This window comes from Phycodurus eques, chromosome 7 (genome assembly GCF_024500275.1).
Source record: "Phycodurus eques isolate BA_2022a chromosome 7, UOR_Pequ_1.1, whole genome shotgun sequence".
Lineage (NCBI taxonomy): Eukaryota > Metazoa > Chordata > Actinopteri > Syngnathiformes > Syngnathidae > Phycodurus > Phycodurus eques.
Window position 1 is genome coordinate 16,925,424 of NC_084531.1, and position 27,280 is coordinate 16,952,703.

A 27,280-nucleotide genomic window follows, 5' to 3' on the forward strand; every position below is an offset into this window, starting at 1 on the left:
GCCTGACAACAAGGGGTGACTCACATCATTGCAAATAAGCTATGCAAACGGTAACATCTAGTGGTCACACCCGGTGATGCAGTTCAACCACGGGTACACACACATCGCTAGTTAACATCTCAAAGGGAAGTTTGCAATTAAAAAAAACAAAAACAAACAAAACATAAAAAAAAAACAGCAGCATAACCTGAGAGTAGTAGTAGTTGAGTGAAATGAGCTGAGGGAGAGAAGAGAGAGAGAAAAAATAAATAAAAAAAAAGGTGGCTGACAAGGTGTCAATCATTTGTTCTGCACTTGGGGGTACACTCGTAGCCGCCATACGCCCGCAGCCTTATGCTGACCTATTAACCTGGGCTTCAGGAGCTTTGCTGAAAGTATGGCAGAATATCCATTTCCAGAAGAAAAAAAAAATGCCCATCCCTTGTTTGCCAATAACTGGAAGATTAGCAAACAGAAGCAGATTGACGGGATCTCAAGCTGCTGAGAGGATTCAGAAGCAACGTGTAATTAGCAGCATTTCTGCTTGACGGCTACGTTTATGATCTCTTTTAGGACTTTTAATTGACTGTACATTCACAAAAAAATAAACCTTCAAAATCAATCACATTTAGTGTTATAGAAACACTCTGTTACGAAAAAGTCATGCTACCAACCTAGTAACTGTGGCCAACGTCGACTTGTTTACAGTGCTAATGCTAGCTTAGTATTGATAGCACTGCTATTTTGTTGAAGCTGAGAATTGGTGAAAGAGGGAATTTGCAGTGGTAAAACTGGATGTGTTCCTTGTGACTATTTATCATGAGTATGCACTTTCATAATTGCACGCCATTGTAACTCTCTCTCCTGTATTATTAAATGTGGTTGATTTTATCAGTCTGTACTCTCCTTCTGCTCTTCTTAGGAAGTAATCCTTTACTATTTTTAAGATTGATTTAAAGGAGATTTTTGATAATTGGGCAAAAAAATGTGTGTTGGTTGTATCATCATAGAAAAGTATATTGATAATTATGTATCAGGAAAGAGCTCGTGCTTTTTAATTAATATTACATATATTACTCGATGTGGTTTGATTAAAATGGATTTTTGACCTTGTTAATAGTGCACTTTGATGTAGTAGTACCTATCAACGATGGATGTCAATCTCCACCAAAAAGCAACCAGCTGACCTGCTATGTACTCTGTTCGACTTTGCTGTGAACTGAAGCTTTTGCCTGTAAAGTACTATGGAATCAAAGAAGTTACATGGTAAATAATATAAATGGTTTTGTGCTGATATACTTGAAGAAATGGAGAGAGAGAAAAAAACCAAACAAGCCAAAGCAACATGTCATCTCGAGACCAGATATAATAATCACGTATTCTCCTTTTTGTTTAGTTTTTGTTTTCTTTAGGAAATGAACAATGCAGAGAAGAGTAACATTAATTGATAAATGCCTCCTCCCATGCACAGGTGAGTAAGTAAACAACATAATGTATACAATAAAATAGGGTTAGATATATAATACACGACTAAATAATACACTACTCACAAAAAGTAAAGGATATTAGCCTTTCGGATGAAATTTCAGGACTAACCTATAATGCACTATCCTTTTTAGATGAATTTAATTTGACCTTCTGTAAACTTTTAAAATCATAACTTTGTGCTCTTTAACAAGAAGCTGAATAGCATAATTACAACAGCTGTTTGATTCATGAATTGACATGAATCCGTAGATTCTCAGTCATCCAGGTCATGGTAATCCGCAAAGGCTGAATCGAGGCAACTAGAATGTTTTTGTTTTTCTGAAGACATTTAATTTTTATCCAAAGGCTTCTTCAATTAAAAATTTTTGGTGCGGAGTCCGTCTATTTATGCCTCGGTGGGTGCTATCCCTGGGGGTGATAATCGGGTGTTGTTGCTCGGTGAGATGACCATTCAGCATACCAATCAGCCGTTCACTTGTCTTGTGTCAAAACAGCTATTCGCGTTGAATGAAGCGATCTTTGAGGGGAGAGATGTCAGGACATTGTTATTGGCAGATGATAGTTGATGCCTCAAACCTACTCCTCTGTTTAGAGAGAGCTTTTGTAGTTCAACATAGATGGCTTCTTTGTCACCTTTTCCCCACCACGGATTGAGGGACTCCATACCACAAATTTAGAACTGAAGAAAGCCTTTTAGATTAAAGCAGCTGGCAGAGTCCATTGTCCGTCTACCAGAGTCATTGGGTGGAAACACCCTCACTGATATTCCATTCAGTTGTGAAGTGGTCGCGGAGTCGCTTCACAGTCAATGAGGCCGTGCTGTTTGTCGGAGGCAGAATTATTGAGTTTCTTTGAAATGGACGAAAGGATAGCATTGTAAGTAGGACCATAAATAGTTGAATTTTCCACACACACACACTGGCTTGTGCGTCCTAACTAAGCCTTGTTGCACGAACTGATGAAGCCAGGATGAGAGGCAAAACCTCTTCTAAGACAAACAAAACAGTCCAGTTGATTCAATACCCTGAGAATGAAATGACCTGGCCGAATGAGAATATCCACAGGCATTTGGGATTAAAGGTAACAAACCTTTGTAGATCCATGAAGCGACCAATACATTAGTTGGTTAAATTAAAATTGGTATTTAAACAGTCCTCTTCATCATGCTGTTCACATTTTGACATCTTGAGACAATGAAAACAACAAACAATTGATCAACAGTACCTCATCATTGCGAGGCTTCAAACAGGATGTTCTTAGAGGGAAGTGGCCACTGAGCTTAGCATGTGAAAGAGTTGTCATCAGCAGGTTGCAACAAAGATACAATGGGACTGGAGGAGTTACAGAAAGGAGGTGGGATAAGAAAAACAAAACAAAAAACTGTCGTGAATGTTGTTGTTCAGCCCATTGTTAGAAAACTTTGTTTAAAAATAAAAAATACAGCAAGGTATGAAAAACTTATTAAACATTAAAAAAAAATTTTTCACCCGTAAAGGTTATAGTGCATTTCAGGTTCATACTGAAATTGTATCCGAAAGCCGGATATCCCAAACTTTCTGTGAGTAGTGCATACACCACCAGTCAGAAGTTTGGGTGCACTCGCTTGTGCTATGAATGAGAAAGCATATCCAAACTTGTTTAGTCGTGTATAAAACCCCCCAAATCGTTTCACTCAAGGAAAGTGCAACATCAATAGTTCTTTTAAGGAAATGGATAACGCAGAGAAGTGCAACTCTAAAACAGTAATGGTGGATTTAAAAAAATAAAAATAATAATAATAATAAAAGGCTTGTGTGCATGTTTTTCATTAGACATTGCTAAAATGCAAGCAAAGTTTGACGTAAATGTTACAATGTTACAATTAGGCCAAAATGCATGAATTCTTGCTTTAAAGGTTATGTATGGAAAATGTACTTTTTATTAACTTGTATACAAATAGTTGGCCTCTCCACCCCCGCCAGTCTTAGGCAACTAAAGCCAGACTCACCATTGGTCCAGCAGTATATGGGGCAGAGGGACAGGCTCATTTAAGCAAAGACAAGAAACAGGGTGAGAAAAGTGTACTATAGTTCTTAGGATCTTTTGTCAAACGCATGTCATAGACATATTATTAAAACACCTGTGAACCGTTTGAAATTGTGGGAAAAATATATAGATTTTTTTATTTAAACTTTATTCTATAAGTAGGCATTTGAGAACAGATTCTCTTTGCAATGCCAACCTGGATACAGAGAGGAGAGTAAAAAAAGAAAACAAAATATAAGACATGAAAAAGTAGTAAAATTCATACTATATAGTATTGGTATCAAAGTTATTAGTGTTTAAGACTTTCAAACAAAAAATATCTTTAGTCAGCTTTGGAGAAAAAAAAACTCTCTTTCTGATCTTCTCTCCAGAGTTGTATTATCTAAAGTTAAACAAATCCTAAAGCTATGAAATTAAAAGCGCCCCTCTACAGCTTTGGGGAAGGGACTCATTAAATGATCCCGCTGTTCCCTGATGCAAAAAAAACAAACAAACAAAAAAAACACAAAAACAAACATTAAGGTCTTGGCGGGGCCGAGTATTTCTTCTTTGCTGCCGTACATCTGACTATAGCCTGGACGTGAGACACATGAGGAGGACAGACAGACATGTTGTCCTGGAGACGCCGTGATGAGAAAAGTAAGGGGACATTTTTTGGCATTAACACCTAAGCCCTCACCCACGAGGGAGGTAGGGGGGGAGTTCTCAGGTTGTGTGGAGGACAGTCTGCTTTTTCTGCAGCAAAATTTGTTTTACATTTATATATTTATTTATTGACCGAATCCTCCATCAATAAATAATGATGACGGAGAACATTCGTGACTGGGGGATATTCTCGCTTCTGCCTTGCAGCTGGTGAAAAATAAACATCAAAAACTCAAACAGAAAATAATTGATTTGTTTTCCATTTATTGTTTACTAAAAAGTCATAAAAGTAAGAATTACAGTGCTGTCGTAGCAGAGCTATTTGGCAGAAAGCTCTTGCGGTGCTTTAAAAAAAATAAAAAAAATAAATAAAAAATAAAAAAGTGCTTCATCCCATAGAGTGGATCCCAGAAGGGCTGCGTGTGAAGCATGGCGTGAACAACAAGAACACTGCTCGTACAGCATTTAAATCAAATCCAAGTGGGTCGCGTCCGACCAAAGTCACCACACTCTTGGTCATTGTCTCGCTTTCTTTTTCCTTCACACAGTACCCAATGGCGTCTCTCCATTACATTTCCAGCGCATGGGGCAAAACTCCGACAACTTCTCCATGGGAATGCTACTAATGAACATGCATGAAGACGTCAGAGATATGATCTCATGAGTGTTAACAAGTGTTCTGAATGCTGCAGTGTGTGGAGAAGTACAGTGTGATTTGCTGTAAGAAGTGACGGATTCGTTTTGGCAGGTTGGCTTAAGTGTATACCCACTTTCTTCTAATCAGTCTTGAGAACTGTTGCTGCATTATTCCCCTTGGCAGCCACAGGGGGCGCACTGCGCCTGAGCAGGCTGCTTGTTGGCTTTCTGCAGGGAAGCAGCCGGATAGCCAACCTAAAAATGATTATTCAAGTGAAATTAAGACCGAATAACAGGTTTCCAGACAAATGAGCTTTGTGCATCCCAAGTAATTCAAGGTTGTGGCGAATGCACCACTAGGTGTCACTACGGCCACATGCAGTAAAGATATCCTGAGTTCTGCCTCACCTGGGCTTTTGCTCGAGTGGGGCGAGCAGGCTGGTTGTCCGGGTGGTTGGGGGTCCATGGCCCAAGGCTCTGATTGGAGTAGAAGTCCATGGGGTAGACCTCCTTCCAGGACGTCTCCTGGAGGGCCACTGCTGCCTGTGGGAAGGATGGAGAGAGTTCAAATGAATGAGATGAACAGATTTGGAATTTTACTGATTCTCTCTAGCAGAAGTGCATTTTTAAGAGTGTTTTATGTGCAGGTAAGCAGAGACACAGACACTACAGACGAGACAGGTGTCAAAATATCAAGTTTGGAGAACAGGCGGCATCATCATGTTGTGTGCAGCTACACGGCGTAACAGCAGCTGTTGGAGAGTAGCGAGGAGAAGAGCAGGGGGTCGCATTGCAGCAAGTGTTGAGTTTTTACTGTGGACATTTCATTAACTGGACAAAATAAGGGGAACATTAATTCTAATTGCATGTATTATTGAAGCGTGTAATTGTCTGTCTTTAAATCTTTTATTTTCTTTAAACAGCTACTGAGTAGCATGTGGTCTGTGATGTTTGTTCCCGTGTCAAAACATAAAACCAAGTCATCTTTTTATGATAGCTGATCAAAAAATAGCTGATGTACAGGGTAAAACAAATTAAAATTATCACACGCTCCCTTGTCTCTTCTTGTCAGATTTTACCTGACGGGATTATTACGGTTCACAATTACTGTCACTGTCCAAGGCAAACCTTTTTGCCACATTTAACCCAATCTGAACTACAACCCCAATTCCAATGAAGTTGGGACGTTGTGTTGATCATAAATAAAAACAGAATACAATGATTTGCAAATCATGTTCAACCTATATTTAATTGAGTACACTACAAATATTTATATAATCTAGTTTGAACATCAATCAGTCTTAATCAGTTTGAACATCAAATATCTTGTCTTTGTAGTGTATTCAATTAAATATAGGTTGAAAGTGATTTGCAAATCATTGTATTCTGTTTTTATTTATGTTTAACACAACGTCCCAACTTCATTGGAATTGGGGTTGTACATTGAACGCTCAAACTACTTGTGTTTCACTCTTCGCTAATTTGCATATTATTATTTTTTTTTTATGTGGAACCTATCCTCAGCTATTGCCGTAGCATGTCCTCTTTCTATAATCCCCTAAAATGCCAAAAGATTGTGTCAAATCCCTGGCTCGTAGGAAAGTCGGAATCGGTGTCAATGAAGTACGCTAAAGTGACATACCTCAACCGTTCAAAGATCATTGTATGTTGGGTAGTTAAGCTCGGGATGTTAGCAGAAGTTACAGTGTGTCTTTGTCACATGCACATTTCTGCTCTGCTGAGTGGCTATTAAAGAAAACCTGAGCTAACAATCAACGGTGGTCTCGTTAAGGGTCGACAATTGCTATTTTATGGGTTGCGAAGGCGACGACACGCCAGCGTTCTCGCACTTTCGAAATCAAATCATCTGTAAGTCGCTCAGTCCCTATTCCTCATGATTAGAGGGGGGTTATAGTATTATTAGTATTATACAGAAAGTGCAATCCATTTGTTGTCTTGGCTGGACTGTTAAATGTCTGGCTGAACAACTAATGAAAACGTTTTACAATGCCTTGTTTTTATCAAGTACAGGCAGTCCTCGGTTTATGACGGAATTCCATTCCTGCGGCGGAGACATAACACAAATTTGTACATAGGTCAGAACACGCCATAGTTAGTCTATCACTAACCTATGCTAGTTACAGTAACATATTTGGAAGAAACAGACACCAAATAATCAAATTAAAATTAGCAAGTACGTACTGTAGGTAACTAAGCATGCATTTTTGTCCCTCGTGATGACGTATTCTTATGCGCTAGCACAAACTAGTGCATTGCACGGCATTCATAGCCTTGAAACCTTGTCGGGACCATCGTAAACAGAGGACCCCCTGTATCTCCATTACCATTTTCCAGAAATTAGTGTCTAATTAACCTAACAAGCATGTTTTTGGAATGTGGGAGGAAGCCAGAGTACCTGGAAAAAACTCACAGAAGCACAGAAAAACATGCAAACTCCACAAAGGAATCAAACCAAGAACTTCTGGACTGCAAGGCGTACCACTAGTAAACCGTGCTGCCTGGGTGTGGAAATACAGAATTTATGGTGGCAAATCTGTCTAATTTACTGGTTTGTGTTGTGTTTTTCAGAAATATTTCTCTGTCAGTTTCTTTCTGCCCCTGAAACGTGATATACACGGTTATTCATCGGACGGCGACAACATGAAGGTGACCATCCTGTGCCAAGTTTGTTTGGCCTCGGCTGAGGTCTTCTCTCTATCTGGTGCCATTTTCATGACAAAGCAGAAGTCTAATTTATTTGAATGACAGTAAGGTCACTATTGCCAGTCAGTTTTCTACTTTAGATGAAGATGAATCTAAACAGACACGCATAAGTTAAAACAAAAGTGACAGGAACACAATCAAAGGAATAAGGTTTCACAAACTCATGTTTTTCTTTCACATTCTTCTTCTCTGTCCTTATTTTGTCACCCCACCTCTCAATCCCCGCCTCCTCTCTGCGCATGCTATCTTGCGCTGCTAATCTCCGCTCCAACAAGAGAGACGAGTGCGTTTTATTGACTATAAATATAACATGAGAGGCCCTGAAAATGAGTGCCCCCGCTCCATCAGCCCCTCGTCTCCAGGCTCACTCCGCCCTCCTGGCTCTTTTCCCTCCTGCCGCTGTCATTTTCTCTCTAAATGCCACAGCACACGTAAAAGCACTCACTGGCGACTGTGTCAGGATGCGTTCCTCACACAAGTGCAGCTTCAAACTATTTGAATGCAGATGTTAAAAAAAAAAAAAAAAAAATGTTAAATGGCGGCTAGAGAGAAAGGGAGAGCAAAGTAGCCTCCAAAACAAAAGCGACCGTGTGGAAAAACTGCACTGTATATAAAAAAAGAAAAAACAACCAGCACTTCCTATTCAAGAAGGTAAGTTCCCTCAGAAACATTTCACAAGGATGTCTGAATGAATTAATAGCTCACATTACTAAACCGTGGCCACATAAGCCTAACCCATCTCAATCCGCCTTCCTTATTTTTTTTATTTTATTTATTTATTTATTTTAGTTTTATTACTCAAATACAGCAGCGGCAGCAGCCACTGGCTTCAAAATGAAACTTGTTGAGGACCTTTCCCTCCCTTTCTGACAAGCAGGAAGGGGCGGCAGCTGTGCGATCCAGTTCTGCCCTATGCCGCCATTTCACAACCATGTCGCTACCAAGGCCCCCCTCGAACAACGTCACCACAATTTAAAAAAACACTTTTGCCACAATTAACAATATGGCTGCTATGACGGTACAACTAGGCTGCGCGACCAATGTGGGCATTTAAAGTGTGTGGGCGGGGGGCTCTGACGAGTTAACGGCAAGATTGAGCAGGCCATTTACCTCATAGGGAGACAGCAGGGGTTTTGAGAACGCCGAACCCCAATCGATGGACAGCCGTGGACACGCAATCTGTACCCACCTGCAGGAGAGAAGGCACATAAAGTCCTACACTTCAACGCCATAGAAACTCATAATGCAAGTATTTGGACAACGATGCAGGGGAACTCGATCCATCCAGAAACTCACATTTTTGCCAGTACAAGCATCCTGGTGAAAATGTATGTACAGTATTTTAGGGGTCCAAAACACGACTCCTCAAAACTTACTCAGTAGCACCTGCTGGAGAGCTAAACAAAAATTAGCCCTCGACATCATTTGCATTATTTCTATCATAATAGGAAGTATGAAAAAGTACCCAGGGGACCCAAGGTCCCATGCATGAAATTATCAATGGGAGGTTTAAAAAACCTTGACCAAACATTTTATGTAGGCTACCTCAATTTTATGTGTCAAAAATAAAAAATATAGCTATTGTTGAACACCAAAATTCCTCCCTGCCTTCCCATGCCTTCTCTGCAGCTGATTTCAGTTGCTGCTGGATTGTTTTTCTCAGTGCCATTAATTTTGTCTTCAGTAATTGAACTCTATTGTGTTGACTGTTTGACTGTCCAAAATTTCTTGGTATGCTGAAGAGTTCCTTTCACTGGAGCTCATGGGCTAATATATTGGACATTTCCAACTTTGTAGGAACAGTTTGGAGATGGCCCCTTCCTGTTCCAAATGAACAGGAAGGGGCCATCAAACTCTCTCATCCGTGTCTTCATAAAGACACGGATGAGAGAGTTTGATGTGGTTGAACTTGAGTGGCCTGCACATTCCTGACCTCAACCTATAGAACAATTTTCGATGGATTAGAGCGGAGACGGTGGCCAACTTGTTAGCACATCTGCCTCACAGTTCTGAGGACCCAGCCTCGCCTGTGTGGAGTTTGCGTGTTCTCCCCATGCTTGTGTGTGATTTCTTTGGGTACTCCGGTTTTCTCCCACATCCCAAAAACATGCATGGTAGGTTAATTGAAGACTCAAAATTGTCCGTAGGTGTGCATGTGAGTGCGAATGGTTGTTTGTCTACAATGTGCCCTGCGATTGGCTGTCGACAAGTTCAGGGTGTACACCGCCTCTCGCCTAGAGTCAGCTCGAATGGGCTCCAGCATGCCTGCGACCCTAGTGAGAATAAGCGGTGTGGAAAATGGATGGATGGATGGATAGAGCAGAGACTGAGATCAAGGCCTTCTTGTCCGACATTAGTGTGTAACAGAGTGTAACCTCGCAAATGTTCTTCTGGAAAACCACTCCTAAACCTTGTGGAAAGTCTTTCCAAAATAGTTTAAAATGGTATTATTGCAGAGGGTGGACCGATGTCATATTAAACCCTATGGATTAAGAATGGGGTGTCACTTAATTTAATATCTGAGTAAAGGCAGGTGAGCGAAAACTTTAGGCAATATAGTGTACATGTCTATACGCTCTACTCAAATGCTACAAAGCTGATTGGAAGGCACACCAAAAACAACTATGTTGGCAAAGAAATATATAATAATAATATTCCAATGGCTAAGTAAGTCACCTGATCGCAAAACAATAGAGCATGCTTTTTATTTGAAGACAAAAGTGAAGGCATCAAAACTCTCAAACAAGGAGCAACTCCAGGAAGGAGACTCATATTTTGGACAATATTGAAGATTATGGTTAAATTTACAAAATGTCACTTTCCTCAGATACTTTTGATCCCCAATAAATTTTGGTATTCAACATTGAATTTCCAAATTTTATAAATGCCATATTTATGAAACATCTTTAATTAAAGCTGAAAGTCTACAATTCAGTCACATAAGGATTGTTTTATTTCAACTCCCTTATGATGGAGGTAACATAGTCATGATTCAAATAGTTCTAGATCTAATTGTAAAAAAGGCTAAGTCACAAGACACGAAGATCCTAAAAGGAGGTGGGGCACATCTGAGTCCACCCTCATACATGGGAGCCGTGCAGCTTCCTCTTTCCACCTGATCGCAGGCATCTGTTTGGTGAGAAGTGTCCTGATTCGCAAACAGCCGCGCTACACTGTGTGAATGCTGAGGCAGTCAGGGGATGAGTAATGTTGCAAAGGGGGTAGTTGAGCGGTGGGGGCATTAGGGGACAAAAAAATGCAGTAAAAGAAAAAAGGAGAAGAGGTTAGGTGAGTGTGAATTAAAAAAAGAAAAAAGAACCGCCATTGAGGTCTCTATGGAGGTAGCCTACATTGCCGGCAGACAGAGTGGTGGGAGGGAGTAAGGAGGACTGGTGGGTTGGGTCTATGTATGAAAGAGATGAGGAAGACACAGATAGTGTAGGGAGGAAGAGCAATAAAGATGGAGCAGATGGCGGCGAGGGAGGTGGGGCACAAGGCAAGGAGAAGAGAGAGCAGGAAGATTGTCTGCGAGAGAAGAGTGTTTACTCTTGAAAATGCATGAGGGGGGAAGAAGGGGGGGTAAACAGCTGGAGGGGAGAAAAATGAACAATATGGGAGGAGGGGGGCAGGAGATGGAGAAAATGGTGCAGGTTAGCTTTCGCAGAACAATCCCATCCAAGACTCCATTGCCACTGAGGCAGCCGACCCTTGTCCCTCATCCCGAGAATAGAGAGAGAGAATAGATGAAGCGGTGCGTGTATAGGACATAGAGATAAGGCTAGATGTATGATGTCATTGAAAGAGGCAAAGATGGAGCAGTGGGGAGGGGGTGAAATAAAAGCCTAATCGCTTGAATGTTAGAATTGCCCATCTGTCTCCCTTTTGCCAACTTTGGCAAAGTTTCTGAGCTGCTGAATTGATTGCACAGATGACTCCCGCTCGGCTCTGCTCTCCGTCACAGAAACATTCCATCCTCCCTTTCGGCAAATGCGTGGCATTTTCTCATTTTCAAATTCTGTATTTTTTTTCCTCCCCCTTCTGAATGTCTCTCTCCCGAAGAGAGGATTGTTTCCCATCCCTCATGATTTGAGAGCCAGCTGAATCACACACACTTGCACCAATCTCCTCACTGCTGCCACGTGCAAAACCGAGATGGCGAATTGGAAATGAGACCTTTAAGTCCATCAGTTGCGGTTAATAACTTGGAAGCCTTTATGTGGCCTAACCTGCACCACCAAAGACAATCAGCTCAGGAGGACACCTATAATTACAGTGCAAGGGTTCGATCGTGCTCTTAAGTACATGCACAACATCCAACACATACGTAACATGCATATTGCTGGAGTTGGGTGGAAACCTCCCATCTCCAAAACCATCACTCTTCAGGAAACCCCCCCAAAAATGGCATGTTTGTTTGGGGGGGAGGGGGGCGGGTGTATTAGACATGATGGGGAAAAAATAGATGGTGATTGAGTTCCGACTACTGCAGCACCTTTGAGAGTGGACATGCCATTCTTAAAACGTAGAATTTTATACATATTCACTAGTTTAAAGTCATTGGTGTTTGGTTTTTTTGGGGGGAGGCTAGCTATGTTTACTTTTTCTAAGAAACTTTGCCAAGTCAAACTTTATTGGCAGATAACTGCTTAAATTAAGTAAAATAACAGGTATTCCTGATTGCATTCCTTTTTTTGCCCCCTTTTTTTAAGCCCACTGTTTGCAGTGTGGTGGTACAGGTGTGCCTCCTTTCTGTGTTGATATTGCATGTTCTGATTGTGTTTGTGTGAGTTTTCTAAAGTTAGGGAGTCAGAAAACTTGGTTAAATTGGTGACTCTAAATCCCCTATGGGTGTGAAAGAAAATAGTTGTTTATCTGTATGTGCACTGCGATTAACCAGGGACCAATGCAGGGCGTAAACCGCTGCTCGCCCAATATCAGCTGGCTCCACTGCAACAGTGATCCTGAACAAGATAAGTGGGCTTTGGGCAAGTCTCTAAGGAAACGGACAAGATTGAAAAAGAGCGAGAGGGAACGATCAGAAAAAAGAACGTTTATACTCTGAGACAACCTGTCATGTGAGCGTTAAACGTACTGTAACCGGAGACTCTAGAACATTTAGTGCTGCTGTAACCACATGCAGCACTAGCTGCCTTGCTTCATTCCTGACCCACCACTGCAGCAATTAGGCTTTCGATACTTGCAAGAGGAGGTAACATTTCACAGAAATAGCCATTTAATTGGGCTGTTGTCAAAAACTCAAATGGATAAGATTAAATGCTGCAATGCACTGGGTGGTATGGCGGCAGTCTAGTCGAGATAACCATGTGTGGCGAGCAGATATGTGTACAATAGTACAAAGCCTGCTTGGGGATAGTCTAATTACACACTCAAGCGAATATAATAGCGGCACCCTTTATGAGTATGTGGGTGTCAAAAGGCAGAGAAAGCTTGGAATACGGGTCTGCGCTCAATCAAAATTTCTCTCTTGGTTCCATCCCTCCCACAATACAACACGACACATTGCAAGACACCAGGTGGTTTGTTGTGTCTATTGTTGCTAGGCTCACACAAACATATTCATAGGGGATGATGGGAGGTGGGCAAAAAAATAAAGCTGCTGAACAATTTCTAGCTGAGCGGATCAGATAAGCCAAAAATACATGAAGGCTATGCGGCTGATAAATTACGGAAGCAATTATGAAACAATGCTGTCGCTAGCTTTATAAAACACACCTTCCCATTCCATCCCTAAAGTAGACTCACTCAATGAATGACCAACAGCCTTGATAAAGATGTAACAGCTACATGGAAATTGTCTGTCTTCCAAAAAAAAAAAAAAAAAAAAAAAAATCCCTTTTTTATTTCTTACACTACTACTTTGTTTTATCTGCGAAAATCCTACTAACATTCTGCGATCATTTTATGATAATCAGCTCGAGACTTATGTATTGTTAAACAATGTAATGTTGCTGGACAGTGGACCTAAAAGCAAAAAAAAATAAAATAATATATATATAAAAAAAGAAAAATCTCAGACATACAGTGGGTACGGAAAGTAGTCAGACCCCCTTATATTGCAGCCATTTTCTAAAATCATTTAATTCCATTTTTTTCCCCCTCAATGTACACACAAGCATCCCATATTGACAGAAAAAAAACAGAATTGTTGAGATTTTTACAGATTTATTAAAGAAAAACTGAAATATCACATAGCTATAAGTATTCAGAGCCTTTGCTCAGTATTTAGTAGAAGCATCCTTTTGAGCTAATACAGCCATGAGTCTTTTTGGGATTGATGGAACAGGTTTTTCACACCTGGATTTGGGGATTCTCTGCCATTCCTCCTTGCAGATCCTCACCACTTCTGTCAGGTTGGATGGTGAACGTTGGTGGACAGCCATTTACAGGTCTCTCCAGAGATGCTCAATTGGGTTTAAGAAAGGGCTCTGGCTGGGCCATTCATGAACAGTCACAGAGTTGTTCTGAAGCCTCTCCTTCAGTATTTTAGCTGCGTGCTTAGGGTCATTGTCTTTTTTGAAGGTGAACCTTTGGCCCAGTTTGAGGTTTTGAGCACTGGAGAAGGTTTTCGTCCAGCATATCCCTGTACTTGGCCGCATTCATCTTCTCTTTGATTTCAACCAGTCTCCCTGTCCCTGCTGCTGAAAAAAAAACCTCCAGCATGCTGTCACCACCATGCTTCACTGTTGGGACTGTATTGGCCAGGTGATGAGCAGTGCTTGGTTTTCTCCACACATTCCGCTTAGAATTAAGGCCAAAAAGTTCTATCTTGGTCTCATCAGACCAGAGAATCTTATTCCTCACCATCTTGGAGTCCTTCAGGTGTTTTTTAGCAAACTCCATGCGGGCTTTCATGTGTCTTGCACTGAGGAGAGGCTTCCGTCGGGCCACTCTGCCATAAAGCGCTGACTGGTGAAGGGCTGCAGTGATGATTGACCTTTTACAACTTTCTCCCATCTCCCGACTGCATCTCTGGAGCTCAGCCACAGTGATCTTTGGGTTCTTCTTTACCTCTCTCACCAAGGCTCTTCTCCCCCGATGGCTCAGTTTGGACGGATGGCCAGCTCTAGCAAGGGTTCTGGTCGTCTCAAATGTCTTCCATTTAATGATTATGGAGGCCACTGTGCTCTTAGGAACCTTAAGTGCAGCAGAAATTTTTTGTAACCTTGACCAGATCTGTGCCTTGGCACAATTCTGTCTCTGAGCTCTTCAGGCAGTTCTTTTGACCTCATGATTCTCATTTGCTCTGAAAATGCACTGTGAGCTGTAAGGTCTTATATAGACAGGTGTGTGGCTTTCCTAATCAAGTCCAATCAGTATAATCAAACACAGCTGGACTCCAATGAAGGTGTAGAACCATCTCCAAGATGATCAGAATAAATGGACAGCACCCGAGTTTAATATGAGTGTCACAGCAAAGGGTCTGTATACTTATGCCTGTGTGATATTTCAGTTTTTTTTTGTTTTTTTTTTAAATAAATCTGCAAAAATTTCAACAATTCAAATTTCAACTTAAATGATTTCAGCAAATCGCTGCAATATAACAGAGTGAAAAATTCTTAATACTTTCCGTACCCACTGTATGTCTGAGATGTTTATTTTTGCTCTTATGTCCATTGTCCAAGAACATTACATTGTTTAACAATGATTTTCTATTCACCACCCTCCGCTTTACTCCATCTCTGTGAGAGCAAACCCCTCTCAATCTCGCTCAAACATTGCTGTCCGTTTTTCAGCCACTCCTCTCTCACACATCACACCAGCATTGCGGAGTGAGAGAGGGAAAGAGCGACTGGTCTGAAACTTAAGGAGCATGGGAGCACTACTGCAACTTGAACACTCGCACACACAGAGTCCATGTTCACCTTCGTCCTCATCCATTGATTGACTGACAAATCGGAAAACGCCTGCTACTATGAAAATGGTTTTATGAGTGTAAGAATAGTGCAGTATTCAGTCGTGGGGAGTTTATCACACTGGGATTATTAGCAACGTGTTTTATCGACCTATTATAAATCCCTATGTGCATCAACATCCTCAATCTGCACGGCATACATATGAAATCTTGTTTATTTAGGTAATCCTTAGCGATTTAACAAATACAAGATGAGTAACATACATATCACCACTGATATGCCTCGCTTGTCTGTTGATGAAAGTGGACAATGTTCCAATGCTGAAATGGCAAAAGCAGACAAACTCCCTATGAATGCTTATTATATTAATGAAGCTGTAGCCCATTTGTTCTCTTCTTGTTACAGCAAGCAATTTATGATGATGCCCACCCACCTTTCGACTAAATGTGCAATTCAGTCATGATTGCGGATTGGAACTTTAAGGCGTGTTTTGGGCCACACAATTGCTCTGAAAGATGCCATTCTACTGGAGAGAGTGCTCAAAGTGCATTGTGTGGCTCAGTAGTGGTGCCCAAAAACCCAAAGTGGTCCATAGGTCACTTGGAATTTTGTGACATTATATCTGTTTGTCACAACTTGTTGTCGGGCATGTTTCTTATCCCACGTTCTTGGCATGGTTTTGGTCAGGTTCTGGGTTTTGGACCCCAGTTTTCATGTAATTTTACAGCCATTCCTAAATTATTTGACAACCAAAGCAATCGAGAGCCAACAAAGTAGTAGGAAAGAGGAGCTGTGGAGCTATTCTGCTAAAGGTAGTAGGCATGCCTATTTTTTTTTTTTAAAGTGGTATTTTCTCTAACCAATTTTGACAAATACTGCTTTTGGACACAAGTAGCTGGAACACATGGGAGGGGGGGGGGAACCAGAAAATAAAACAAATGTATAATGGGCACAATAGGAGGACAAGTGTTGTATTTACTAAACTAAACTGAAAAGTTGTGACCTTCTCAAAGAGAGTACATTTAATTTCCCATGCATACATTTTGGAAGCGGCATGAAGGGGAAAAGGCCACAATGATGCATTCATTTGCAAGCCTTAACCAAACAACACAAGCAAACCTAATATTCATTGTCATCTCCAAGTAGTGTTTTCTGCAGCAAGGTCAATATCACAATAAAGTGCCCTTTGTGTCCTCATCAAAATCACTCACTTATCATGATCATGTAGTAGAATAATGAAACGCTGAGGCCTTAAGTGGCAAACATTAGCACACTTACCAGTACAATGATAAGTTCCTTTCATTCTATACCAACTATTTTCATATATGTGATTTGGACATTTCCTACACACTGCTTTGCTAACTACAGTGTGTGTAATTAGTGGTTAAATTATATTAAATTTAAAAAATGAACAACAAGTTACAGTATTTGATAAAACGAGTCCTTTTTATCATTGATCCATTTATTTTCCGTACCGCTTATCCTCACTTGTGTCGTGGGTGTGCTGGAGCCTAACCCAGCTGACTCTGGGCGAGAGGCGGGGTACACCCCGAACTGGTCGCCAGTCAATTTAATGGCACGTAAACAAACAACCATCACACTCACATTCACACCGTACAGACAATTTTAGAGTCTTCAATTAACCTACCATGCATGTTTTTGGGATGTGGGAGGAAACCAGAGTACCTGCAGAAAAGCTACGCAGGCACAGGAAGAACATGCAAACTCCACACAGGCGAAGCCGGATTTGAACCCGGGTCCTCAGACCTGTGAGGCAGATGTGCTAACCAGTCGGTCACCGTCCCGCCATCATGTATATTCTATTTTCATAATCACATGGAACATTTTGCACTTCATTATGGGTTAACTTCCCCTTTAAGAAACTCTCAGATGTTTTCTGCGAAATTATGACCAGCATTTTGCCTTTCTTCAAAAAGAGATTGAAACAGAGGATAGCTTCAGAATAAATAATTCCATTTGTGTTTTGTAATTTTCATCATATTGTGTGTGTTTTCGGATGTTGTCAAGTTCAACAGGTCCCCTCTGTCAGAATGAAATATCTATTGATAAAAAAAACTTCAGAAATTTGAAATATATTTGTTCAACAGTACACAGTGAGCTTGCTAACTGAATCATGTTGCTAAGTGAGGGTTCACCATGTGCTTATTATGCTAACATCAGCTAAAAATGTCTACCCTGTCACCATGCACATATTTTGCTCTTTGCATGTACGTTGTCTGCTTGCAATGAAAACAATTTTAAAAAAGTGTAGGGGCTTGACCAATATGTATTTCTAACAGATATCTACTTCATACAATGAATATGAAGTTCAATGGAAAATCTCAACTTTTTGGGTGGTGAGATGAAGAAGTCTCAAAGGTACATGATAGTTATATTGACATGGCAAGTGTGGAGAACTCAGGAAGGCATTGAGAACATTTGGCCAGCGTTTTCATAAAGGCTGTGATCAAGCAACCTTAATTAAGTGCATAGTACATGTGCTCTACTTTTGGTAGCGTGTTAGTGTATGCGTGTGCGCATCTAATTACTCACGCATCGACATCAGGCAATAGATCCAACTTGCTGGGGAAAATCTCAGACAGAAGAACTCGAGAAAAGCGCCTGCCCAAAGACTGCAGCCTTGATTCTATGTGCTACAGAGAGAGTTTGGAGTTTGAAGTGCGACAAAGCAGTAATCCTAGTATCAAAACATTATTTGCGCTCGGGGTGGTGACACCTCGCCACTTTAATTTATACCCAACTAACAGAGATAGTCATACAAGCACAGGTTACTTCTGCAGCTTTGGCAGATGGACTCATTTTCTTTTAAACCTGATCTAGAGGGGTTACATGGGAAATATGCAAATGTAGTCTTCCTCAGAGTCCAAGTTGAATCGCTCAAAAATTTAAAGGCACATATATACCTTGTCCAAGGTAAGCAATGTATTTCGTAACAGTATCGAAGCGAGGTAAAAGTCTCAACAAAAGGTGAAGAGAGGTTCCACAATCACTTGACTTGTCACTTTTCTGAAGTTTTGGAACTATACCGATAACGAGGAGTTATTTAGTTTAAAATAAATACATAAATAAATGGTAGTTTGGTGAGATGAAAACCTATGGGTGTTTCTGTGTCTGGCCATTTGAGTTTCTTGATTTTTCTTACCAGATCATACTTAAAACCTTACCTGGCACTCCACTTCTTAATCTCTTCAGATCAATATGGCAGAGAAGTTCAGCTCTTGTAAATATCGCTTGAACCATCCCCCACATTTATGCTAAAATATTACCTCTCCCTCGTCGGAGGGCAGAAAGACTACCACCATATGTCTTTGACTGTATATCAATGGCATTTATATGCATCTCACGTAGTAGATTAGCATACTTGCTACAGCAAATCACACATTGAGTGCCAAGCGTGGTCCTGGAGTATCTCAACCATAACGTTTTCCAGACACCACCAAGCTCTGCAAAGTTTGATAATGATAGCGGCATTTAAACTGAGCGTATTGGAGCAGGGAAACATGGAAAACATGCAGGGCAGAAGTCTCACGGATCAGGTGATAACGACTGACTTGGAAGAAATCAGAATACGCATATCACTGCCATTGGGTCCGAAACCTCCATTGTTCAAATTCGGTCAATTCCACATTTTTTGATAAATCTATACTATTGGTCTGACCCCACACGAGTCTGCTACTTTGAGAAATTATTGACCAATCTAAAGGTTTGTTTTCTCCTGAAAAGTGATGTCTACAGCGCATGTTTTATATATATAATTATGTTTGTTTATGTTTCATCGTATGCTTGAAATAGCAATCGCTTTTCCAGTGTGAGGACTTCTAGTGATGGAACCTCAAGTTACCAAAAATGTCAAACTGAAAAATATTACAAACTAGTTGCACAGCAGGCCTCAGGACACAAAAGCTCCTGAAACAAAACATTTACACTCTCACCTCCAGAACTTTTGGGTTTCCCTGACGGCCCAGCGTGCCCAAAATGAGCCCCCATCTCTGGGCTGAGCGAGCCTTGTCGATGGCCTCTAGCCTCAAGGCACGCATGGCCACGTGGTCGTAGTACTCCCTGGAGAAGACTTTACTGTAGGGGTCGTACCTATAGACAGAAAAATAGCACGCATATTCCTAACCATTATCGACAAATGCAGTCAAACCAACTATTGTTCAGCTATCTATCACAAGGACGGAAATGCAAGACGAGATTAAAAATCCAATCATGAAAACACATCAAGTATGACAACAGTTTGTGTAAACTCGAGCTACTTCAGAGTATCTAATCTGATTTCCTTGGATACAGGGCCGTCACTTGAGATTAGAATCTTGTTTGTGACAGAGACCGGTGAGCTGTGCAGCTGTGCCTATACCTACAACACAATTTCACTTTGCATACAAACAACGAGTTATCAAACCCACATTTTATCCTCACCAAGTCTTATCAGGACACAGCACTACAGCAAAAGACCAGAGTTTTGATTGATACTGTCAGAGATTGTAATTTACCTATGTTTATTAGCGTGTTTTTGATTTGTAATTGTGTATATTGATGAGATTGAACTCATGTGAATGTAGAATTTTTTAACAGGTCTTATGCTGGTGCTGTGTCTCATAAATTTACAGCATTACCGAATGTCTGTTTAGGTACTTGCTTAATTCTCATTATATTCAGTCATCTGCTTTTACTCCTTTTGACGAACAACAATAAAATATTCCTACATTCAATTATCAAGAAAACATTTTATGTTATGTTACATGTCATTTACCATACCTGTACGCAGGGATATCTGGATTTGAGATCATGATCGACTCCAGGTGAAATCTCCCATCTCCCAAATAGCTACAGAAAGAAAAAGACAACTTTTAAGAGAAATTAATACAGGAAATCAGGAGAAAATGATTTGTGTAAATGTAAAATCAATAAGCAATTTAAATCAATGTCTCCCCTCTCTGTGGCTCAACTTATCAGAGAAGACTAAAGACCGAGCAGGCCTCGGGGCCCCGAGGCTGAAGCGGAGGATTAGGCCAGGTCTGCTGTCCAGGGAACATGACCCCAAACGATTGGAGCATGCTGTTTACAGAGAATGCAAGCCCTTTCAATTAACCCTTGGCCTTCTACCGGGGATTCAGCAGACTCCGAGCGTAGGCAGAGTGTACAAACAGAAAGAACACTGAGGTATGTGTACAGGTGTCTGAAAACACTAGGCAAGGCATATCTATTTATACACCACAATTCTCTCCAGGGAGGCTATGAAGTGCTTCACACAACATATAGGAATGGAAATACAATTATGAAAAAAAAATAACGAATTCAAAGCACCTACAAAAATGGGGTGCCATTAACCCAAACTATTTTCTTTCACATGCTGAGATGGTTGCTACATGCTGAGTTATTGCCTCCCCGGAGAGATGGGTTGGCCCACTCTTTCCCTGGACTGACATTTATTTGTCCACCTCACACACAGTAAAATTCTGTTTGGAGGAAGCATTTCTGAATTTGTGGGTGCAGAGTTGCAGAGTGGAACAGGTTTAGGCCAAGAATTGGACACATTATTGGCCTGAGCCAGGACATAGCCTGAGGTAGAAACCCCCTGAGTTGTGTGTGTCAGAGGAGAGATGCTTAGAAAATTGCTCCATGCAGCTTTTTAACCATAATATGCCGGCAGGTGTTATTTAAACCCAATCTTGATGAGGTTGCCAACTAGTCTTAGAAACCAAACGAAAGGTGCTTTGGCAATGCTAGTTCAATTTCTATCAGTTTGTAAGTTTTGTCCATATGCATTGTTAATTTCTGTTTCACTTGGTTGAAGAAAAATCCCAGCAGAGACAACAGACCATGTGAGACTGCTCTCTGCTTCTCTTATTGCAGGGTATCCACAGGCGTAGGGTATTCATATTTAAGACTTTTAAAAAAAAAAAAAAAAATTCAAGACTGGTTGAATCAAATTTAAGACCTTATGTGAAAAAATACACCAAATTAGAATGAGCTAGCTAAGCCCTTATAGGACCAGCTCAAGTAAAAGATTGTTCCTCCTATTCGGATATCAATCACGCTAAGATGCAAAAAGAATGTGAACTTTTGACAATGAAAATGGCAATGTTGTTTGTGTCTGGTAGTTTTTTCTTTTTTTTACGATCTTTGAATACTCAAATAAATGTTTACATTACATTTCAAGGATAATTAAGGCCTTGATTTCAGCAAAAACTACATTTTTAAGACTTAATCGTGTGTGGAATTCGTCACTGAGTGTGTAGCGGTACACTCGCCTGACTTTGGTGCGGGAAGCGTGGGTTCAGTTCCCACTCAGTGACGGTGCGAATGTGAGTGCGAATGGTTGTCCGTGTCTATATATGTGCCCTGTGATTGGCTGGCGACCAGTTTAGGGTGTAGTCCGCCTTTCGCCCGAAGTCAGCTGGGATAGGCTCCAGCGCCCCCAACCAGGATAAGCGGTGTTGAAAATGGATGGCTGGATGTGTGGAATTCCTATTATTGGTAAGTGGTGGCCACAAGTAAACAGTAAAAGGTCTGGACTGAGTGTTGAAAATGATAATACGCAGCAAAATTCCCATTAGTAACCATCTTTAATAACTACTGCACATGGACTGTCTTCCGAGCTATAGGAAACCGAAGGTGTGTTTGTCTCAGCTCTACTCAACATTATGCCGTGAGGGACAATTTGCTTCAACTGAGATTGGATTGACTTCTCACCACAATTCACACTTGATCAGATGAACCGCATGCATCAAGGGGGAAAAATAAATGAGACTTCAATTGAAACTAAGACTAAAGGGAGGTAGTGCTTGGTGAGAGTCAATTGTCTAGTCGAGTCTCAGGTCCACACTGAGAACATCCATGTTTTAAGAGGGTGTGGTCTCAGGTCAGTGCCCCTTCGCATTACAGTATGATGTGTACAGTCTCAGTAGCCCTGGGAAGGACGTGCAATTAAGATTACTAATTGCTGAATATTTATAGCTGTTGGGAAAGTGCTGTTGGAGCTTTTTCCGTGCAGTCTACCTAGAAGATTTTATAGCTTTCTGAGTGTCTGCGCGCGTGTTTGTTAAAAGCACACACTAAGAGCGCTCTGTGCATGTGTTACATCACATAGACCATTGATTGTAAAATACACTCTCTCTTCCACCGCTTTTTTTGGCTTGAAAACATCCAAGGCCTTCACTTGATTATACTGCGAACAATAAACCAGCTGCACTTCAGCGACAGATGTCCTCCCTTCTCGCTCGCTTCAGAGGCTGCTTTTGCTAAAACCTCGCTCTCCCGTCCATCATAGCCCTGCCATCAATAATGAATTATTCTTATTGAATGTGCTCTTAGTATAACGTTATTCGCTGTTACATTATGCAACATTCCCCTCTTTGCATTCACATCTGCATATTGGTTTAATAGGAGCCAGAGTACAAGCAAAGGCAGATGATGTGAAATTATCAATTATACATTCATTGTACAGCACACTGTAAAGAGAGGCTAGAGAAATTATGACAAATCAAAGGATGTGAAAGTTTGAAAATGCATTCATTACCTAATTGGATGCATGTTAATAGAATAAAACTATTTTCCCATGAGATTTATGTTTATTTACAGTAGCCATCCATTCACCAATCATTTTGTTAGTGTGGGTTAAAAAGACATTCCAACAGAAAACTGTACTCTGCAGCTAGTAAAAACCCACATACTGTTTTTCCACAATTAATGCCTCTGCCCATCTATTTTTACGCAAATATTAGCAGGCATCTATTTAAAGGAGGCATCTACACATGGACATAATTGCTGGTGCACTTCTGTCGAAGGAAGAAAAACCCACAATTTTCAACAAAATAATGTGAAACTGACAAAACAAATAATTTCTCATTTCATTCATTTCTCAATTCGGTCAAAAAGAACAAGATTGCGGATACATGCGGCCGGAATGAGTTCCCTCCGCAGGCATCTATTTGAAGTGATAGGATGAGAACCTTGGTCATCAGAGTCAGAATCAGCTTTATTGCCCAAGTATGTTACAAGACACAGAAGGAATTTGTCTCTGGTTGTTGGAGCCACTCTAATATGACAACAAACAGCAAGTAGGACAAAATATACATTTAGGACAGAAAAACAAGTATGGAGAGTAATTGTGCAATGAAAGTGTACCACTAGTGATACTGATATAATGGCAGTTGTGCAAATGATGCAGTCCTCAAGCAATTTAGAGCAATTTAAATAACTAATAGTGCAATGACGATGTGACAGTGACGATTGTGCAAATGGTACAGAGAGTTCATCTTTACAGTATTTTCATTCATTATTACTTTTGTCAGTTTTATATTATTTTGGTGAAAATTGTGGTTTTCTCCTTTCTTTAACGGAAGGGTACCAACGGTTTTTTCCATGTGTACTTGAGAGGAGACCTTTACTAGTAGGCCTGTGGTGTAGTGAAAAGCTGATGAGAAAGGAATGTGTAAGCGCCTAACATTAGCTGTTTCTATTGGCGTGTCCTTTTCATCTTGGTTTCTATCAATAATGAAGTGCAGTTGGAGGCAGAAATTATTGTTACCTGCTTAAACTTTACAACCATATACTGCTTTCGTAAAGCTGAGTAACCCTGTGGCACCACCTATTTTTTTTTTTTTTTTACGAAAGGGACAAAAAGTAGGTCTCTACTTGAAGTGAAACAGTTTTTTTTTGTTTAATTGTTGTCACTGTTGTTTGTAATTAGGCATAAGACACAAGCATAGGGAGGCCATTCTTTTTTAGAAATAGGCACAACAATGACAAACTCAACCATTGAGATTTGATGACAGTGGGATTATCTAAATACTTTCATTGGGATTGCCATGTCCACGTCAATCTTATCTAAAATTTACATAAAAAATCCATTCTCAGAACATTGCTGAGTGCTTTATGTACACCATCACAGTGCCTTATCTACACCAAACAGTTCCCAAAGTGCTTTTACAGAGGCTCACATTCACCCATTAATGCTTACATTCATACACCAATGGGCAATATCTTCTATAAAAACAAAACAAATATTTACAAAGGACGTTCCAGCAGAAAGGGCACTTTTCTCATCTAGGGCTAAAGGGCAAGCGCTTTAGCACAATTAACAAATTAAGGTTCAGTGTCTTGCCCAAGTACACTTTGACAGGGGGCAGTCAGAGCTAGGATTTGAACCGTCGACCCTGAGCCAAATCCATAATGGCTTCAAATCAGATAAAGTTTGCCATTTAAAATTCTACAAACAATGGGGATTTGTTGAGCAATTTTTCTAACAACACTGATGCCACCATCCTTAGAAAATACCTAGTTGTCATAAAATTCAGGTTGATACATCAGAACGCTAGGAAGATACATACAAAACAGAGCAGGTTAAAAGTGAGGCATCTTGATTGATGTAGAAAATAAATACATACCTTTTTTATTAATGTAATTATACAGCCTTTGAAGGATTCAAGCCTGTGTTGTCAGCATTTACTGGATGTACAGGTTTGAGGGTGTGTAGAAAGAGAGTTAAGTTAGGCAGTGGGAAAGCTCGAGACAGGAGAGTGGACCAAATCTTAGACAAACCAATCGATTCTCCGTCCCATCACCCCCCTATACACATCAAAGCAAATGCACATTGGATTAGTTGGTGAAGCACCCTAACCCTTTCACTTTCTTTTTCCATCAGATATGCAAAGGCACGTGGGCAAGCACATACTCACACAAACGCGCACACACCTTTGTAGCTCCCCCTCTGGAACCTGGCGGTTTATGCATACACAGCCAAGCTTGGCCTTGTCCCATCAGTATAATCTCATGCTCCATGAGGCTTTAATCACATGGCCTGACAATGAGCAGGTGATGCACCTTGTCATAATTTCACCCGAGGAATGACCTGTGATCTCAGGGTGGCAAAAAGCACTCGAGAGGTGGATATGTCCATACTTATTGTGACCTACTGCCTCCACCAGTGAAAATGCTTTTATTGCCTGAAGGGTACATGGTCTTTGTTTTTTCCACACTCTGGCCTCTGCTTCTGAAAGTAAACGCTTGTCTGCGAGAGGACGAGCGACTAACCCTTCAAGCAACACCGAAGAGGAGACCCACACGTGCTGGCGAGATCCAACCCACTGTTACAAACACACTTTTGGCAGATACGTGCACAGATAGACCCCTGGCGGTGCTCGAGTACCTGTCCTTTCAGCCCCAGATGAGAAAAGTGCCCTTTCTGCTGGAACCTCCTTTGTAAATAGTTGTTTTGTTTCTTATAGAACACTTTGGATCATTTAATTTTGTATTCAGAGTAGGATTTTAAAACGTTTTAAGTTAGAATAATTTGAGTTACCATATTTAATTAGACTGTGTTGTGGTTAGGGTTAAACATTTCTTAGTGTTTTTTTTTTTTTTTTGTTAATAGCTGCTGTTTTTTGGGGGGTATTTGAGGACCTACCCCCCACACATGTCTGTGCACGTGCCTGATGGCCACAGCGACCCAGCTTGGCGAGATGACAAGAGGCAGCCCATGAAGCCTCTTCAGTTGCATACGAGCATTAGATATCACCGCCCCCAAAAAACACAAAAATAACAAACAAAACTGTACTATAATTTTGGATTCTCGGGATATTTTGACAAAAGCACGTCACAGAAATTTTTATTAAGACTGGCAACTGTTTTAAATTGTGAAAAAAGACAATGTCAGTGGCATGGTGGCAAACTGGTTAGCACATCTAACAGTTCTGAGGGCCGGGGTTCAAATCCGGCCTCGCCTGTGTGGAGTTTACATGTTCTCCCTGTGCCTGCGTGGGTTTTCTTTGGGTAATCCGGTTTCCTCCCACATCCCAAAACATGCCCGGTAGGTTAATTGAAGACTCTAAATTTCGCGTAGGTGTGACTGTGAGTGCGACTGGTTGTTTGTTTATATGTGCCCTGCGATTGGCTGGCAGTTCAGGGTGTACCCTGCCTCTTGCCCAGAGTTAGCTGGTATAGGCTCCAGCACGCCCGCGACCCTAGTGAGGACAAGCAGTATGGAAAATGGATGGATGGATGGATGGATAGAGAATAATGTCATATATCCTTGTGGGCGAGGGTAATTTATGAGGGTATTTACTTTTGATCAAGCTTATGTTGGTTGCATCCACAAGTGCTTGTGTGTGCCTGTCTTTCGCCATTGCAGTGCAGAGCATAATGTTATTTTTAGCTTTAGCTGCTTCTGGCCGACCATAAAAAAAATAAAAATAATTGGGACACAGTCATATCGACTTGTCACAGCTTTATATAACTGGTATGATGTCATCCTGATTATTCCTCAAGTAACAAGGCCATGGCGATGGCGGAGGTAATAATTGAAGAAGTAGAGATGGGATATTATCTTTGGTTATGCAGATATATCTGATGATGGATGGGGAGAAAACAATGTAAACAAGATTTCTTACATTATGGCATTGACGTTGCGGTCCAAGCGAGGAGAGGTGCAGCCCAAAATTTCTCCCGGTGACAGAGGTCGACACTGTGGAACCACCATATCATACTCTGGTTTAAGGGCTGCACTCACAGCCTGTATACACAAAGAAAAAGGATACAGACAATTATAAAAAAATAAGTTTTTGTTTAACGAAACCTCTAACCTTGCTTCAATCTGCTCAGAATAAATTGCGATGCTGAACATTTCATTGTTCACTGTCCTCCCCTGCAGAACGTGGAAAATAATGTTGTGGTGACTGTGAGGCGATCACTTTTTCATTTTTGTGCACGTCCCATTAATGCTATGCTCTGTTCTACGCTATGACATATTCATCAAGTCGCTTCGCTTGCAGAAATTTTCATTTTTCAAATTTTTTTTTTTTTTTGCACACACCAGCGGGCTTTTATCATTGTTCATTGACACCCCGATTGCCTTGTTTTGTGCACATATTTTGTCATGTTCCTGC

The 27,280-nt window shown here is 40.8% G+C and overlaps 1 protein-coding gene across 3 annotated transcripts in view; it reads right to left on the bottom strand.

Annotated features, from left to right (window-relative positions):
• The window catches only part of dph1 (diphthamide biosynthesis 1), a 119,088-nt gene that overhangs the window by 36,204 nt on the left and 55,604 nt on the right, over positions 1-27,280 (bottom strand). The window contains exons 6-13 of one of the 3 annotated variants that reach the window (XR_009768907.1): positions 26,786-26,907; positions 20,151-20,219; positions 19,325-19,481; positions 17,925-18,025; positions 8,608-8,686; positions 5,182-5,316; positions 4,908-5,028; positions 2,692-2,798 (exon numbers count right to left, since the gene is read on the bottom strand). Coding sequence is in view for 2 of the 3 variants with exons in the window: in XM_061681584.1 (XP_061537568.1) it covers positions 4,942-5,028; positions 5,182-5,316; positions 8,608-8,686; positions 17,925-18,025; positions 19,325-19,481; positions 20,151-20,219; positions 26,786-26,907 (750 nt within the window). In the remaining variant the exon portion in view is untranslated. Of the gene's footprint in view, positions 1-2,598; positions 2,799-4,384; positions 5,029-5,181; positions 5,317-8,607; positions 8,687-17,924; positions 18,026-19,324; positions 19,482-20,150; positions 20,220-26,785; positions 26,908-27,280 lie in introns of those variants that run through there. The other 2 variants (XM_061681584.1, XM_061681583.1) reach the window with 2 other exon arrangements.